Source organism: Pseudonaja textilis, chromosome 1 (genome assembly GCF_049901715.1).
Source record: "Pseudonaja textilis isolate UNSWEBS1 chromosome 1, rPseTex1.2, whole genome shotgun sequence".
NCBI lineage: Eukaryota > Metazoa > Chordata > Lepidosauria > Squamata > Elapidae > Pseudonaja > Pseudonaja textilis.
The window spans coordinates 89,818,279-89,834,992 of NC_141990.1; the positions used below are offsets into that span (position 1 = coordinate 89,818,279).

The 16,714-nt window shown below is 35.2% G+C and overlaps 1 protein-coding gene across 1 annotated transcript in view; it reads right to left on the minus strand.

The window, feature by feature from the left end:
• Positions 1-16,714, minus strand: part of ENPP1 (ectonucleotide pyrophosphatase/phosphodiesterase 1) — a 47,066-nt gene that overhangs the window by 15,872 nt on the left and 14,480 nt on the right. Inside the window, exons 5-16 of the mRNA XM_026705505.2 lie at positions 16,444-16,504; positions 14,920-15,017; positions 14,216-14,295; positions 13,338-13,457; positions 8,838-8,947; positions 7,968-8,033; positions 7,152-7,224; positions 5,325-5,433; positions 4,450-4,581; positions 2,849-2,880; positions 1,309-1,436; positions 437-506 (exon numbers count right to left, since the gene is read on the minus strand). Coding sequence (XP_026561290.1) covers positions 437-506; positions 1,309-1,436; positions 2,849-2,880; positions 4,450-4,581; positions 5,325-5,433; positions 7,152-7,224; positions 7,968-8,033; positions 8,838-8,947; positions 13,338-13,457; positions 14,216-14,295; positions 14,920-15,017; positions 16,444-16,504 — 1,079 coding nt within the window. The remainder of the gene's footprint in view (positions 1-436; positions 507-1,308; positions 1,437-2,848; positions 2,881-4,449; positions 4,582-5,324; positions 5,434-7,151; positions 7,225-7,967; positions 8,034-8,837; positions 8,948-13,337; positions 13,458-14,215; positions 14,296-14,919; positions 15,018-16,443; positions 16,505-16,714) is intronic.

The window sequence follows — 16,714 nt, forward strand, 5'->3', positions numbered from 1 at the left end:
CATTTTACCTGATGTTTTCTAAAGTATAAAGTTACTGTAAGTTCATAGGCAGCTCCCAATAAAAGATCTATTGAAAGGGGACTTAATTTTCTTTCTTGAGGGAGGAAAATGCCTTGAAAGGTTGGAACAGAGGTCTCCAAACTTGGCAACTTTAAGATTTGTGGACTTTAACTTCCAGAATTCTCCAGCTGGAGAATTCTGGGAGTTGAAGTCCATAAGTCTTAAAGTTGCCAAGTTTGAGAAGCCCTGAGTTGGAGGAAAGAAGAACAAAGAGAGTATGTGGTCTCTTGCTAAATTACGATCCCATATGAAGTTGAAAGAAATAAAAGTAGGTTTGGCCTGAGAGAAAAATATGGAAATCTGACAGTAGAATCCCTGGTTAAAGAAGCCCAAAACAGCCCAGGTTTGTTAAAAAGTTTGGAATCTTGGTCTTTACCTGCATGTTTGCAAATACATTGTCTGATCCATGAAATCCACCAGTGCAATATTTGAGCTCAGACTGTATCCTGAAAAACATAGGGATTTCTCCATAACAAATAAGCCTGACAGGATCAATTAAAATACAATCTCTTCTTGGCTTTTCTTTTCCACATTGAGTCTTCTTGACACAATGTAAGCCCATTCTCTTCTTTGGTTGCTCTTATTATAGAATGCTCTTTCTTAGGTCTGTTTGATAGTTTTCTACCCTTAGGGAGATTCATGCCAAACTCCTTCAAGAACTAGTTATTGGCCTGTGTACTTCTCTGAGTGATTATTTATTAAACCATACATACAGTAGTTCCTAGTTGGAAGATTTTGGAGCTTACATAATTGTCTGGCAGCTGCTCTGTCCCACCCTACATATATACCTTCCTTGCTACTAGTAGAACTCTTGCAACATCTCTTCAGTTCCTAAGACCAACACTGCAAATAAAGACACCTGAAGTCAAACAAGGTAGGACAGAAGATTGTCTGAAATCACAGATGATCAAATAACTTCACTTAAGATAAATACCTAGTTCTTCTTCATTGTGGTCTCTGTTGTTCACAGATAACAAGCTGAAGAAAAACCCAATTCCCATAAGATGACTAAGATGAGGACAACTGTTCCAAAAGCTGCAATTCTTAATGAGTAGAAACCAGTCTGTAATGCTTGATCAAGGTAGAAGTGTGAGACCATACGAGCCCCTGGTATAACATTAGCATGGTAATATATACCTCTTATGGAATGAAATGCAAGCTAGAAGTGAAAGATAAGGCAGCAACAGAAACAATTTACTCCCACTTAAGCGAAATAAATGGAAATGAAAACAAAAACCAAGAGCTTACCGGGCAAGCTGCCACTGCTGGTCCATATAAAAATGTACAGATTCAATCCGGTTATTATTGGCATAGTGAAATCGCTTGGGAAGCATCTGCTTCAGGTACGCCTTGAAATGCTGCTCTGGGACCAAACACTGTAATGTAGAAATCACAGTAGATGGTCATATCCAACACAATGAGAAATATCTTGCTCTTTTTTCTCCACCTTGTTAAAATCCACCTTCACAAATCTGCTTTGGATAGTACTCAGCCACGTATGGAGATTTAACAGGTAGAGAAATCAGCAATGACATTCCTCTCTTTGATTAGAGATAAATTTACATATGTTTATTAAGATTATACTTTCTTTTCTTCCAACAGATGGCCCACAAGGAGCAGGTAATACATAAATGACATTGTTAAAGCACAATTAGCTATAAGCAAACATTTATTCAAATAAAAAATGATAGCCATAATAAATAACCAATTTCTCCTTCCATATTAAGCATCCGAAATCTGCTTGTACATCTTGCCTAAAATAAACATGCTAGGTCTGTACCTTTTTGAAAATATAATTTTAACAAGATAAAAACAATACAAATATTAAAAAGGAAAAGAAAATTAGGAAGCGTCATGAAAAACTAAGGAAAAAATAAAAATAAAATATAAAGAAGCATACTTCAATTTTTTGGCAGCTTTTTATAAATGCATTTCCCTCTCTCTCTGTTTAAGGTTACATCATCTGGGCCTGTACTCTTATGGGAAAACATTTTAAGTCAAATGAAGCGTAAAAGACAAAGTTCATAGCTTGTTTTAACTTGATTTGAAGCACAAGTTATTATGATCTGAGCTCTTCAGGTACTGCTAATACTGTAACATCCTGTGCAATAGGACAGGACTCTTCGGTGATTTTTCTCTGAAACTTTCTGTAATGCCATGCAAGAAAATTGAAAACATATTGGTATTTTCCAAAATCTCATTAAATTGGACCTTCTAATTCAAAATGTCATATGAGAATGAAAAGAATTGCAGGATTTGGGGATCTTGCAAAATTTCAGCCATGTAATATTTTAAGGTATTTCTGCAAATACTACTTTGATTATTGTGCTATAGCTATAGTGGAATCCACAGGTATTTTTGTATTCAAAAATAATATTCAAAATTATAGCTTACCAATCACAATTTTTAGATTTAAAAATCACACTAAGACAAACCAAATCACATTATCACTTAAAATGATGGGTTGGAACATAGTCAAAGTGTTTAAAAAAACACTTTGTAATTCTATCCAGAATTACTTTTTATACCAAATACTGATTCTTGTTTATTTTTTTATTTTCCATCTCAGAAGAAGGAATATAATAATAGCAATATAATAATATACCAAGGGGATGCAATCCCCATATCTTGCTGATACGTCTAAAGGAGGGAATCTGAATGAATTGATTAATTCTATAAATGATGGGGGAAATGCAGCTAATGTAGTTTGCTAGCTTGGTCAACTATAGTAAATCTAATCAATAAAATAAAATAAGAATCATGATTTGGAGAAGATGTCAGTACTTACTGTAAGGTTTCTGACTAGGCCTTCATAATCAACTAGAAGAGTTAGATGAGATAATTAGTTGCCTATAAGTTAAAAGAAAAATAAAGAACATCCAATTAAGTAGTGGTAGCCGAAACACTACATCACATTTCATTTTGTTTATCAGCTAATTAAAATATTTTTCTCTGCCGCAGCCGTTAGAAATAAATCTTTACATATATCAGAGCACAATATAACACATCAGTATAGATAATGCTAAAATAGCTTTCTTAAAGTGCCCCATATTGAATTAATATATATATATTAATATTGAATTAATATTCAATATTCATACATGAGATTTCTGAATGGTCAATGTAATAAAATAAAATAAAACAAGGCAAGCTAAATATAATGTGAAGCTAAAGGACACAATGTTTTTCCTAAGTTTTTTTTAATGCTGATGGCCTCTTCCAGACTGGTTTGCCTGCACATATTGTTGCATAATGAGGCAAACTGGAAGGTGCAGGAGTGCTGCGCAAATGCAAATAGCACGGCGCTCCTGCACCTTCCAGCCATCTCCATCGCCGTTTCAACCTGCCTGTGCTGCCAGCCCCCTGCTTTGGGGAGACATTTCTCTGCAGCCCACCAACGTTTCTCATGGACCACCCATGGGCCGTGGCCCACTGGTTGGTGACCGCTGCTCTGGAAGACTAATCCTTCATTGCAAATCCCCAACCTCTATGAAGCATTGCCTACTGGTAGTAAAGAAATGTGGGAATCTGGTATTTGACACTGAATATTTAAGTTCTGCCTCTAAACTTCTTGGTTTGCTAAGGACAAAGATCAGCTATCAATACCTATTATATTGGCAAATCATAATTACAATATTTCTATTTGCTTTGATTTGTGATCTTAAGAGATGTTCAGTATTAGTTTTTATCAGAAGGTCTATGTCAAAGTTTTCAAAAATTTACATCGTAACACCTTTAGTGTCTCAGAAATTTTTTTACAGCACCATAGGCTTAAAGATCACCCAAAACTCTTCAGAAATGGATGTGACAAAAATTGTAAACATCCTATGGCATCCTATGCCCTATATGAATACTGATAGAAAGGAGTATTTAAATTTTTGCCATTGTTATTTTAAAAGATAAACATCATGACTTTTTTTCAGGTGCAAATAAAGGGTGGAATCCAGTGGTGGGATTCAATTTATTTTACTTCTGGTTCTGTAGGCGAGGCTTAGTGGGTGTGGCAGGGGAAGGATTCTGTAAAATCTCCAGTCAGAGGCGGTATTTGCCGGTTCTCTGAACTGCTCAAAATTTCCGCTACCGGTTCTTCAGAACTGGTTGGAATGCTGAATACCACCTCTGGTGGAATCCAGTGTTGTTTATCTTTTGAAAGAAAGAAACTGTCCCCCCACCCAAAATATATATGTAGCTAAATTATTTTTGAAGTTCTCCAAAACAACAGAGAATTGGCCACTCTCACTTTTGTGAGTCAGGTTATCAGGAAAAGTTCAACCAGCAAATAAAAACATTTAATTTGACCCTACAGCTTCATATGAGACCAACATTTACACACTAAAACAAACAATACAAAACAAGCAAGTAATTCAAATTGGTCTAGTAGTTACATACAAGAGAAATACTCATCTGGAGAATTTTGGGGTCTTAAGCGAGCTGCAGGACCAGGTACCACAAACAGATCTTTAACATTGCTCAAATATGCATCCAAGTAGACAGTTTTTTGGCAGTTAGCTTCCTCCATTCCTTGCCAGAAAAATATAAAGTTTTATGCTCATTTATAAATATGGACATATTTTACTATGCACTGAGAAAAAGTAGCTCTCAGGTATAATTCCTAGCAAGAAATTAACTCTAAGACTTGTTTGTTCACATAAATGAATATAAAGTATTTCTACTTTCCATATTGTTTCCAACTTCTTTATATGAAAGTCCCAATGACTGAACAAAAGTTACCTGTTTAGAACCCACTTAAACAAGTGGTCTTTATAAACAATGAACATCCCAGGCTCTAGATTAGGGGTGGGGAATTATGGCCTTTTTATGACCCAGCATTTATACATGGGGCAGGCAGGATGTCACATGGTTAGCCTTAGTCAGAAAATCTAGAACATTCATTTCCTTCCTAACTTACTGATGCTCAATCTATGGACAACATCCTCTGAAGCTGTACTTCATATATAACTAAAATAGGTCATCTGTATCTCACATTAGCACTTATATTTGCACCAAGCATTGTTGGTTTGGCACATGGCTTCAATTAAACTATGATGATAATTTCTGTAATCAATAATCCAGCTGGGTTAGAATTAAGTCAGTAGTGAATTCAAATTCAAAATTTGCTCCTAAACTAGTCTACATTTATTTAGAAGTTTTTTTAATATTGCCAAACTACTGCAAAATTATCTTTTCTTTAAAAACTATAGTTCAAAAGACATTTCAAAAATGTTTTAAGTATCCTAAAATCTATATGTTTTAACAAGACTTACCATGGTCAGAAATAAGAATAATATTAATGCAGTTGTGAAGGTTCATTTGCTTAAGCCCATCCATCAACAACCCAACCACTTTGTCTACTCTCTCTAATGCAAGAATGACCTGCAAATCAAAAGTGAAGAGAAGCAAAACAAATAAGTTAACCTACATTTATTATATATATATATATATATATATATATATATATATATATATATATATATATATATATATATATATATATATATATATATCATTCTGCTGTCAATAGAAAGCACCTGTCAGTAATATAGAGTAAGGAATTGGTTATCCATTAGTCTCCCTTGCTCTGCAACACTTATCAATTTTTAATTCTGCTTGATATAGTTTGGAGAGCTCTTTAATGGAGCAACATAGCTGACTGATATTTTCCATCAGCAGCAGAAGATCATTTAGATATCCTTCATGATGACTACTGACACAAGTAAAATTAATTGTGATATAGACCTCTGGCTAAGATGAGCAATTCCAGCAATGATCATTCTTTGACTGCATAGCTGAGCTGTGCAGGATTGCTGTTCAGTCACCCTTGTAATTGAATTAAGAGATACAAAGAGTCTTCCATAATAAAACTAAACAAACAAAGCCTTGTAGACTACTATTGCAGAAAACACTCCAAATTTCCAGAACACTTAACCAAGAGGAGTATCACAAATGCAAGAGAAGGAGCAAGAACGTCTAAAAACTAAGGTTTCCTTCCCCAAAGCACTTTTTCAAGCCATGTGACAAGAAACAGATGTTATTATTTGTCATTTATTAAATATACATCCCACTTTTGTACCTATGCAATGCCCATGGCAACTTACAGTGATTAAAAATACAAATGATAAAATATAGGAATAAAAACAATGACATTAAAACAAAAGCAACATTAAAATCAATATCATTAGAAACAATTCAGTTAGCAATTGTAAGTTTGGGGAAAGAGATATGTTTTAATTATTTTACTAACTATTAGAAAAGTGATAGCCAAACACTATCACTTTTCTAATAGTTAGTAATCACTTAAGACAGAGGTCTCCAAACTTGGCTACTTTAAGACTTGTGGACTTCAACTCCCAGAATTCTCCAGCCAGCTGGCTGGAGAATTCTGGGAGTTGAAGTCCACAAGTCATAAAGTTGTCAAGTTTGGAGACCTCTGACTTAAGAGAAAGTCATTTTTACATACTAGATAGCCATATTTCTAACAGCAAGGGACATCTTCAAAAGGGTCCACCTGGCTCCAGGCAGTATAATGTTCAACTTTTCCCCCCTCCATATTTAGGGATAGGCATTGGCTTTCCCCTATAAAAATTAACTTTTACTTAAATGTTTAATGCATAAAGTTGATCCAAGAAGTATTAAAGTGATCTCTTTTTAAAGTTCCAGGCTATCATCCAATCCAACCCAATGTACATACATATAATCCCCTTTTATCTATTTGGGTCACTTACTTTTTAAACACTTCTTAACTTTTAATCCTGTCAGTGTTAATGTCTTTAGAATGTCTGAGTCTAACTGTTTAATAGGACTGTAAATCTGAAATGTTCTTTAATAATTATGTTTAACGACCTTGTCCATGGTCTCCATTAAATGCATTCTGCATCAAGATCTTTCATAGTTGTTTTCAAGTTTTATATGTCCTCACATTGTACTCAAAGAGCTCTGCATCATTTTTATAATAAATTAATAATTAAAGCAGTGTTTTATTTTAAATGAGGGGATCAAATTGCCCCTTAATTAGATATTTTTAATGTTCTTGTCCTTAATCTACTATAGAACTTAATTTAAAAGAAATGTCATTATAACATCCAGTTACTTACTTCACTGCTGATTGGCCCATATCTGTGTCCTGAGGAATCTGGTTCTTCTAAATACAGAGTGTAAAAGTGTGGTCTATATCAAACAGCATTAAAATTTAATATTTTACATATAAATTAAAAGAAAAGAGAAAATATTTAAATTCAGTAGATTTCATTAGAAACAAGTTCATTAATAACAAATCTTGGGATGGTTTATATAAAAATGTACATTATAGTACACATATAGATAACACATATGGATAAAGCACAATGACCAGGAGGCTGGGTCCTAAATCAAGCAACCTCTCACTAAATGGCCTTTAAGCAAATCATACTGTCTCAAATTCAAGCCACAATATGAATAGTAGTAGTAATAAGAATATCAATATATTAAAATACAGTATGTATGAGTGTTACAAGGATTTAAAGTATGTACATGAAGCATTCTGAACAGCTGAAAACACTGTTCAAATGTTACCTGTACTGAAACCTCAGTTTAAAGGACTTCAATTCAACAGATTTCAGATTCAATAGATAAAATTTCCACTGCAATTATGACATTATGTTATATGACATTCTGTCCAGGAAAACAGACAAAGGAGAATAATAGACACTCCTTTCATGGAACTGAACCATTAACATGAAGTAACCACTATGTATTATATTACTCCACATTCATACTTTGTTACAGTATAAGCTTTTATGAGCCCTTTAAAACAATTTGAAACAAAGTTTACAACATCCATAAGACAAGCCAAATAGTGACAATTCAGTATAGCAGTTACTATTTGCCTTTCAGTTATTGTATACATTGCTTTGAGATAGCAATTTACTTGCCTTTCTTCTTCTGGTAATTGTAGCCATCTAAGAAATGTTATTACTCTTTCTTCAAATGGTATTGATCTAAAGAGAAAATGTCAACAAAACACAGAGACATGTGGCATTTCCCTTGGGGCAGCTGTCATTGATTTATTAAATTTGGACATAAAGATCCAGCATATTCTAAACATCCAATCGATCATTAAAGATCAGGATTGGAACATTGTAACAATTATTACTTAGGTGCTTTGAATCAGGCAAGTTTTATGAATCCCCAAATTAACCCAGACAGTTCATTTGGAGCTACCACATCTGCACTGCAAAAATGTGGGCAGTCACTAGATGGCAGTAACTCTCCGATCATCTGAATATTGTACCCAGCAGGTTTTAGCTAAGAGATTCAGAAAAGATTAAGCCATGGTTGGTTTGAAATAAGACCATCATTCAGAAAAGAATAAGAAGATATGTGCCATATCATGGTCAGTTACTTGAGGCTTTCTTTGCCTACTATTTTTGATTAGAAGAAATATTTTCATGCATATCTTTGAAAATTAATTGGATTATTATGAAAATGTTCAGAATGTTTTAAAGATCAAAATTTTCTAAAACAAGTGGGCCTTTTAAAGTGCAGGAATATCTGCTTAGCATTTTCAGAGACTTATGCTTGGAAATGCATATTTAGGACAAGCACACATATATAATTCTATACATTCTATAATTACACCAATCTTGTATGAATGCTCTGTAACTTTACAAGCAAATACAACGTTAATTCTAGTGAATCTATTAATGAGGTTAAAATAAATTCATAAACCATAAAAAGTATGTCCTTTTTTAATGGGACCTCTGGAATCAATAAAACTTGTTCCTCTATTCACAAATTCTCACCTATTGTATAATTTGTACAAGTTTGGAAAACTTCCATTGACATCAACATCTGAGCCAGGCCAGAAAAATGAAGCAGATTTTAGTCCCTGATACATTGCAGTCAGCCAAATCTGTACAAAAAGAATTTTAAAATGTTATTCGTGAATTGTTTCTGTTCCTTTTGAAGCGGTATTTGGAAAATAATTTGCTGCTTTAAAAGAATTCCAGGGATTTTTGCTTGTCAGTTTCCACCCACTCACCCAAACTTTCTATGTTGTTGTCAAAAGAAACACAATTGCCCCTAACATTATGCCAGTCTTGTCTTATTGAATCTTTCACTGATTGCTTATGTTTATAGCATTTTATTTTCCAAGGTATTCATAAGAAGATGGGAAGATGTCTATGTTTATGATAGTGCCTTTGCTAAGTCTTTCACAAGATCTGCTATTCTGTTTCTTCTAAGGAGATAAATGCTTTATTTATTTATATAATCTGCAAGAATAACTCAATATTTCAACATTCATCTGATCAAGCCTTTTCTATTCTACAATATACCATATTGGCATTGAGCACTCTTGATCTTCTGTTTAACAAAGAACTGCTTCACTTCAGCCTGTCTCCTGAAAAGCCATGATTCCCTTTTCAAAAGTAAGTGGATGGTGAAACTAATGGAGTTGACAGACATGGCAAAATTGATTAAATGCTTTGATTAAAGAAAATATTTTATCTAGATTTGTTTCTACTTGGTAATCACTCTTGGATTTTTTTTTTGATTGAACCTGAAACAAATGAGATTTTAATTTGGTTTTTGATGGTTAGATATATTTATGATGATTGAGGTATTGTTTAATATAATGCATTCTAGTTCAAAGTGTCATTAATTTATATGTGTCAGAGTGCACAGTGTGACTAGGTGAGATAACCCAGGAGCAAATACAGCACACATTTGTATTTACATGTAGTGGTTTTATCCCTACAAAAGCATATATACATACAAGTACTTTGATAGAGGCCTTGAACAATCAGCAATCAGTAATCAGCTACGCCATGGAAGCACACATGGAGAGACAGATATGCCCTCACAAGGTCTCTCTTATATTATAGCCTCTTATAGTGGTAGCAGTCAAATAACCCTGCTGACTTATTGATACCATTACCTCATCATTGCAGCATTACAACCTTACACCAGCTGGTCAACTATTAAATCATCATTATGTTTTCCTCAGTATGAAAGAAAGTTAAACATTACTTTTTTCTACAGCTTTTTGTTATTGTTGCTGTTTCTTGTACTCCCTAATTTTGTATATTTCTTCTTGTTGTTGTTACCATTTTCCACAACTCCCCCCCCCTTATTTTTTTGTATTTTATATATTTTTGGAAATTTAATGTTTTGAGAAAAAATAGTCTTTTCCTCCTTTCTTTGTTCTGTTTCAAAAGAACATGGCAAATTCATCCACTATAAATTTAAAATTGCCTCCTTCTGCTGCACAGGGCATCTGGCCAGACATCACCAATATAACTTTCAATCCACGGTAGCTTGTAGAATCCTTAATGCCCTTGCCACTTTTCTCCCTCCCATCCAATCAGTTTCCAATCCTTCCTTCCTTTCATTTTCCAGCTGTCCTATATTAATACCTCTCACAAACTATTTCTTCTCCCTTGTTTGCCTCACTAATTTGTTCCCCTTGTCTAATATTTCTCTCCTTTCCTGCTTTTCCTCTCTGTGTCACTAGCTCTTTTTCTACTTGAGAGCTGCAAAAGCTTTGAGAAAAACAACAACGTCATGAGCAAAGCCAAGCCATAAATGAGATTTGAGGATAATGACAGCAATCTGGCAATAACAGTACCAAAAACAACAGTTATACCAGCCCGTTGTAGAAATAATTGATCACATTTCTTTTAATGATCAGGAGGAAGTGGAACACGTGAAGAAAGCTTATATAATATAATATAATATAGAGCAATCATACATTTTTCATGAAGACTCTGGGAAGGAAAGAAAAAAGAAAGAAAAAATAGGCCTTTGTATTAGTAAAAAAACAACAACAAGATTCTGCCATTTATCTTGGAGTGTAGGAGGAAGTTTCCATTTGCTCTAGGTCAGGGGTCTTCAAACTTGGCAACTTCAAGATTTGTGGACTTCAACTGCCAGAATTCTGGAAGTTGAAGTCCACAAGTCTTAAAGTTGCCAAGTTTGGAGACCTCTGCTCTAGGTTATGGTGCTGGTCTAGAAACCAGGAGACTGTGAGTTCTAGTTCCCCCTTAGGCATGAAAACTGGCTGGATGACTTTGAACCAGACACCTTCCCAGGACAAGGGGGGTTGTTGTTGTGGGGAAAATATTGTGTGTGTGTGTGTGTTCTCTCCTTGAGTTATTTATAAAAATAATGAAGATGGGATATAAATACAGTAATATTTTAAGAAGTAAAATAAAATTATCATAATTTGTGCATGTATTCAGTATCCTGAGAATAAAAATACATCAAAGTACCAGGACAGGATGAACCGAACTGCAGGTGTGGCCTATTACACAAAGACAGTTGAGGAATAAAAGAAACAAGGAGTACAAGTAAAGAACAAATGAGATAAGAAGAGAAAAATCTTTCATGTTTCAAAACCTTTCATTGCAACAATCAGCACAAACAAAAGGTAAACCTGCTTTTTGTCTATCAAAACCTTACGCAAGTCAATAAAAGAAGGAAAAAAGAAAAATACCCACTACCTGAAATTCTCTCAACTTCCCTTACTAGAGATATAATTTAGGGCACCATGAGACCTCCTATTATAAACATTTCATCTATTGTATTTATAATTCTGTAGGTAAAATGTGTACAGTTCTATGTAATCAATGCAGCATGCACAGTAAAATGAATTGCAGCTTTTCCGCCTTTTATGGTCTGAATTTCTGATCTTAACAATGTAGTTTATTTGAAAATTGATCAGTGTTTTTCATACACATAAGTACCCCATGTCAAACACATTATTGCCTCCCATTTTTCAAAGAAAAAAAGACCACCTTAACCCTACATCTTCAACAACGTTTATGCCTAGTGCATTGTCTCTCCTTCACGAACCTTCAGTGTTTACCATTCTCTACACTGAACTGGAAATGTCTCCACAAAAAATCACACTTAGCCTATTGTCTTCTGACCTGCCTGATCATTTCTTTTCAAAGTTTCCATGGAATGGAAGAACCAACAGTTGAGTCTGTTATTAGTCCTGTCCCCATTTTTCAATTCTAAATCCATGTGTGGATGAAACTCACTCTACCCATTTCTGCTCATTAATCTTGCAGCTCCATTTTCTGTGATCATGTTTATGTTAATATGATTAAACATTGTAATTTAAAACAAATTGAGCTGAATCTAGACTTGACTAAATGGGGTGCTACTTTCTATGGTTAAACAAATCTAAGTCCAGTAAATGTTTCTCACATGAGAAATTTTCTGATTCCTCTCCATCTCCAAATAAATCAGTTCTTTTTTTTTTTTTTTGCTCCAGGTATCTCAAACTTTCAATAGCAGGAGCATCAGTAGAAGCAGAAATGTGACAGCTCTGCAACTTCTTTCTTCCAGCAAAAGTAAAACTTCATCAAGGGCAAGTCCCACCTGAGGTATAAATTACCAAATAGCTTGTTTTTCTTTCACCTGCTATCTTTATTATTATTATTAATATGTTATTATTTATCTGAGGAACAGGCAGATAACTTTGGTTTTATCTTTAACTTTCTCTTTCTCTCGTTTCTCATGTTTCCCGTAGTTAGTCCCACGCAGCTCATGTTGCTTCTCCATGCAACAAAATTACACAATGATTTTCTTTAGTAGAATGAACAGGCAGAAGGCTAGCAGAGCCTACGCCTGAACACCAATTAGCAGTCAGAAAACACAATGAAAACGCCTTAATTTTGTAACACATTGGCAGACTTAACCATTATCTCAACAGGGAAATTGTGAGCATCCTAGACTAAACTAAATCCAAAAATGTTATGGAATTCCTGGAAGTTTGGCATTTAGACAAATTAGCATCAACAGAGATATAGATTACACACCATTAAAAAGAACAATAAGAAGCATTAAAAAAGAAAAGAGGAGAGGAGAGGAGAGGAGAGGAGAGAGAGGAGAGGAGGAGAGGAGAGGGAGAGGGAGAGAGAGAGAAGAGAAGAGAGAGAAGAAGAGAGAGAAGAGAAGAGAAGAGAGAGAGAAGAAGAAGAGAAGAGAAGAGAAGAGAAGAAATACAAGATAATATTTAATAATTGGTGGTGGGTTGTCAGTGGATGGTCAAAGTCTGCTTATTTTTCAGACACTATAACAACATTTAGCTACATTCAAAGACGCTATATTGGACTGATCCAATTACAGCAATTGCACATAAAAGGAATTGGTGCTTCCCGGGTATTTTATCAAATGAGCTATTATGAGATGGGTCTGTGAGTCCTTACAAAAGGTACAATATTGTGGGATGTGAGGTGCATTAAGTATCTTTTGATAATTAATAACACATTGTATTCAGAATTGATACTTACTGGCTGTCCTTGATACCACTGTGGATTAGACTTCTCAGCATTTTTGAGTGTGAAAGTAGCATTTCTCTTTGGATCATACATTTTGTTATCCACTAGCCCATGGGATTCTGGATACAGACCCTGGGAGTAAGATTTGAATTAATATGCATCAACAATGATGACATAGCAACAATTATAGATCTCAAACTATACACAGTAGCAGACAGTAACACTTAGAGATCATCAAGTTTGATTCTCTCCAGCTTAGCACTACCATAATAGATTTTAAACAAAGTTTGCTAAAAGAAACTCTGCATGTCTTTGTTAATCTTCCCTCACAATTCCATAGTAATTTGGAAAGATTCTAGACACCTTTTATTTCACGTGGGGCAATTGCAAGGCCAGGGGTGGGATTCAACCGGTGTTACTACCGGTTCGGTGATTACATTTTGCTGCATGCGCATGTGATACAACTAAAGCTGTGCCACCCGGACAGCTGATAAGGGCAGGTAAGAGCCCAGGTGGTTAGGTGGGCCAAAGAGCAGCAGACACAGAACGAGTTCTGTGTCTGCTGCTCGTCAGAGTTACCGGTTCTATAGATCTGGGCAGAACCGGTAGCATCGCACCCCTGTGCAAGGCCCAAGAAAAGTTAAAACATTAAGGCTTAATAACATTTTAAAGAGAAAAGATTGGGTTTAGAGTGAAAAGAGGCACAAAGAATATGTCAGGCAAACAAAAACTGGGATGATATCTACACTGGAAACATGGAATTAAGGAGTGGGAGAAAGTTATGGAAGTTACTCCTTGGTTATTACTCCTAATATAATGAAACAGAATTTTTACAAGTCTGATATGCCTTTGAAGAGATGTGAAAATCAAGAACTTCAACATACTCTTACCGTAGCAATGCTGTAATGATTAGGAAATGTTTTTGATGGATATACTGGCCTTAGGCTGCGAGTATATGTCCCACATTTTCCTGTCAGGGACAAAAAATGCAATTCCATGTTTATAAATAATGCACTTCTTCATATCAAATATTCAGAATGATTTAGAATAATATGGCATTTCCCATATGTTTTTTGCAGCAGCAAAAATAAATGTTATTACACTGTTCCAAATGAAACGCAAAATGCCCATCATTCTCACTATCTTCACATATTTTAGATACTACTAGAAGTTTCAAATAGAGAACTTAGATTGAATTACTATATCACTAAATTACAGATGGAAAATATTTATTGTTCTTCTGTGTCAGACTTCCAAAATAAATAGGTTTCAAATATATTCAAGTGTTTTCTTTCTCTGCCATCCCCCTGTTCATATACTTCATAATTAATCTTTCGTTAGAGTATCAACATTTCCATAATTGGAAATGTAATCATTATACAATTATAACAGTTAAGAAAAGAATTGCTGAATTCAAGTAGGACTTGAGCAAACTCATTCTTGGGTCTTGGATCACTTCTGCCCAAGTCTTATTTGGAGTTTACAAAGGATATGAAGAGCTATGAAAGGGAACACCCCTTAATACTTTATTATTATTATTATTATTATTATTATTATCTCTGCTTGCTTTTGCACAGATACAGTAGGTACTCACTTAATTTACTAATAACAGGAAGAAGTTTGCCCCACGTTTGCAAATATTCAGCTCGGAATCCATCCAAAGAAAATAGTAACACTGGAGGTTTTGTAAATCTGAGTTGGAAACATTAGGACAGTTAAGGTAAGCTCATTATTCATTTATTTTCTATATGCTATAGATTAAAGGCCACTTCCTCCATTTGACCCTAAGCATGTGGCAGAAGAAAGGAAGAAAGGAAAACCACATCAAAACTTGCTATTCATCTACATCTGCTGCCTTCAGCCTGAGGCTGATGCCCTCTAAAACCTGAACCTCAGCTGCCATAACAATGGGAGAAGTGGTGGGATTCAAAAAGTGTTACTACTGGTCCTGTGAGTGTGGCTTGGTGGGCATGGCTTGGTGGGTGTGGCTTGGTGGGCGTGGCAGGGAAAGGTTACTCAAAAATCCCATTCCTTCCCCATCCCACTAACCTGCTTTCCAGCTCAGTTTTCCTGTGCAGGGCAAAAATGAAGACCCAGCCAATCAGCTGGGACTCGGGAGGCAGAGCATAGATGGGAGCGGGGCCAGTAAGAGGTGGTTTTTGCCGGTTCTCCAAACTACTCAAAATTTGCACTACTGGTTCTCTAGAAGTGGTTAGAATCTGCCAAATACCTCCTCTGAATGGGAGCCGCAGGAGATAAGAGCCACATTTTTTATAACACTAAGCTGGGAAAGCTACAGTAATACAGGCTTTGCCAATCTACACAACATTCTACCTGAGAGGGAGGAAGTAAGTAAGTTTCTTTATGAAGAGCAAATATCTTTCACCAGATCCTCCCCACAAACATGGACAGTGGGGAAAGAATACGCTGTAGCGGCAATTACGGGGATAAAAAATATAATGTGAATTAGTGCACATGCAAATAGGGCTTTATATAGATATGTATATGGAGGTAAATCAGGCAAGGACAGGTAGTCCTTGGTTAACAATGGCAACTGGGACTGGAATTTCCATCACTAAATAACATGGTCACAATGTACAACATCACATGACTGCACCATTTAGTGGCAGCAATTCTGGCCCTTCCGGTTGCCATTATTAAGTGGGCCACATGACATTAAGTGTGACATCATCACATGGTCACCAATTGCAACATCCTGCTGGTTTTCCCACTGTCTTTGCTTGTGAGAAGCTGGCAATGAAAGTAGCAAAGAGCAATCATGTGATCACAGGATGTGCTGCGATGTCACAATTGTGAGCTGGTTGCCAAGTGCCTGGATTGCAATCATGCGAGTGTCATGACACTGTGTCAGCCAGACCTTTTGAAGACCACTTGTTAAGTTCAAACAATTGCTGAACGAGTGGTCATTAAATGATGACCACCAGTGAATAGAAATAAATATTAACAGTCATATATTTTTTTAAAAATGAATTTTTTTTAAAGATTTAGTTTTGGGATAAACTATTTTTTCATCGAGGTTCTTGCAAGAGACATTTTGATACCACGCCCTCTCTCCTGATTTTTAGAAAGTTGCAAAATCCACCTTAAATTTTCTTACCCTTCTGGACACTGGTTTTCACTGATGTCTTCGCATTTCTCTTCAAGCCAACTTGTCTTTCCTTTTTTTTAAAAAAAAAAAAAAAGTTCACATTATTTTGTTTTTCAAAAGAGTAAAACTGATTCGATAGTTTATTAATTGGGTAGTTAGGAAAATATTACATTTATTTTATTTTTTAACCTCCTATTAATTTTACATATATCATGAGATTTCCAAATCTTGTTTTTTAATCGCAAGCCAAATGGAGCTCTAAAGTTATTCTTGGATCTCT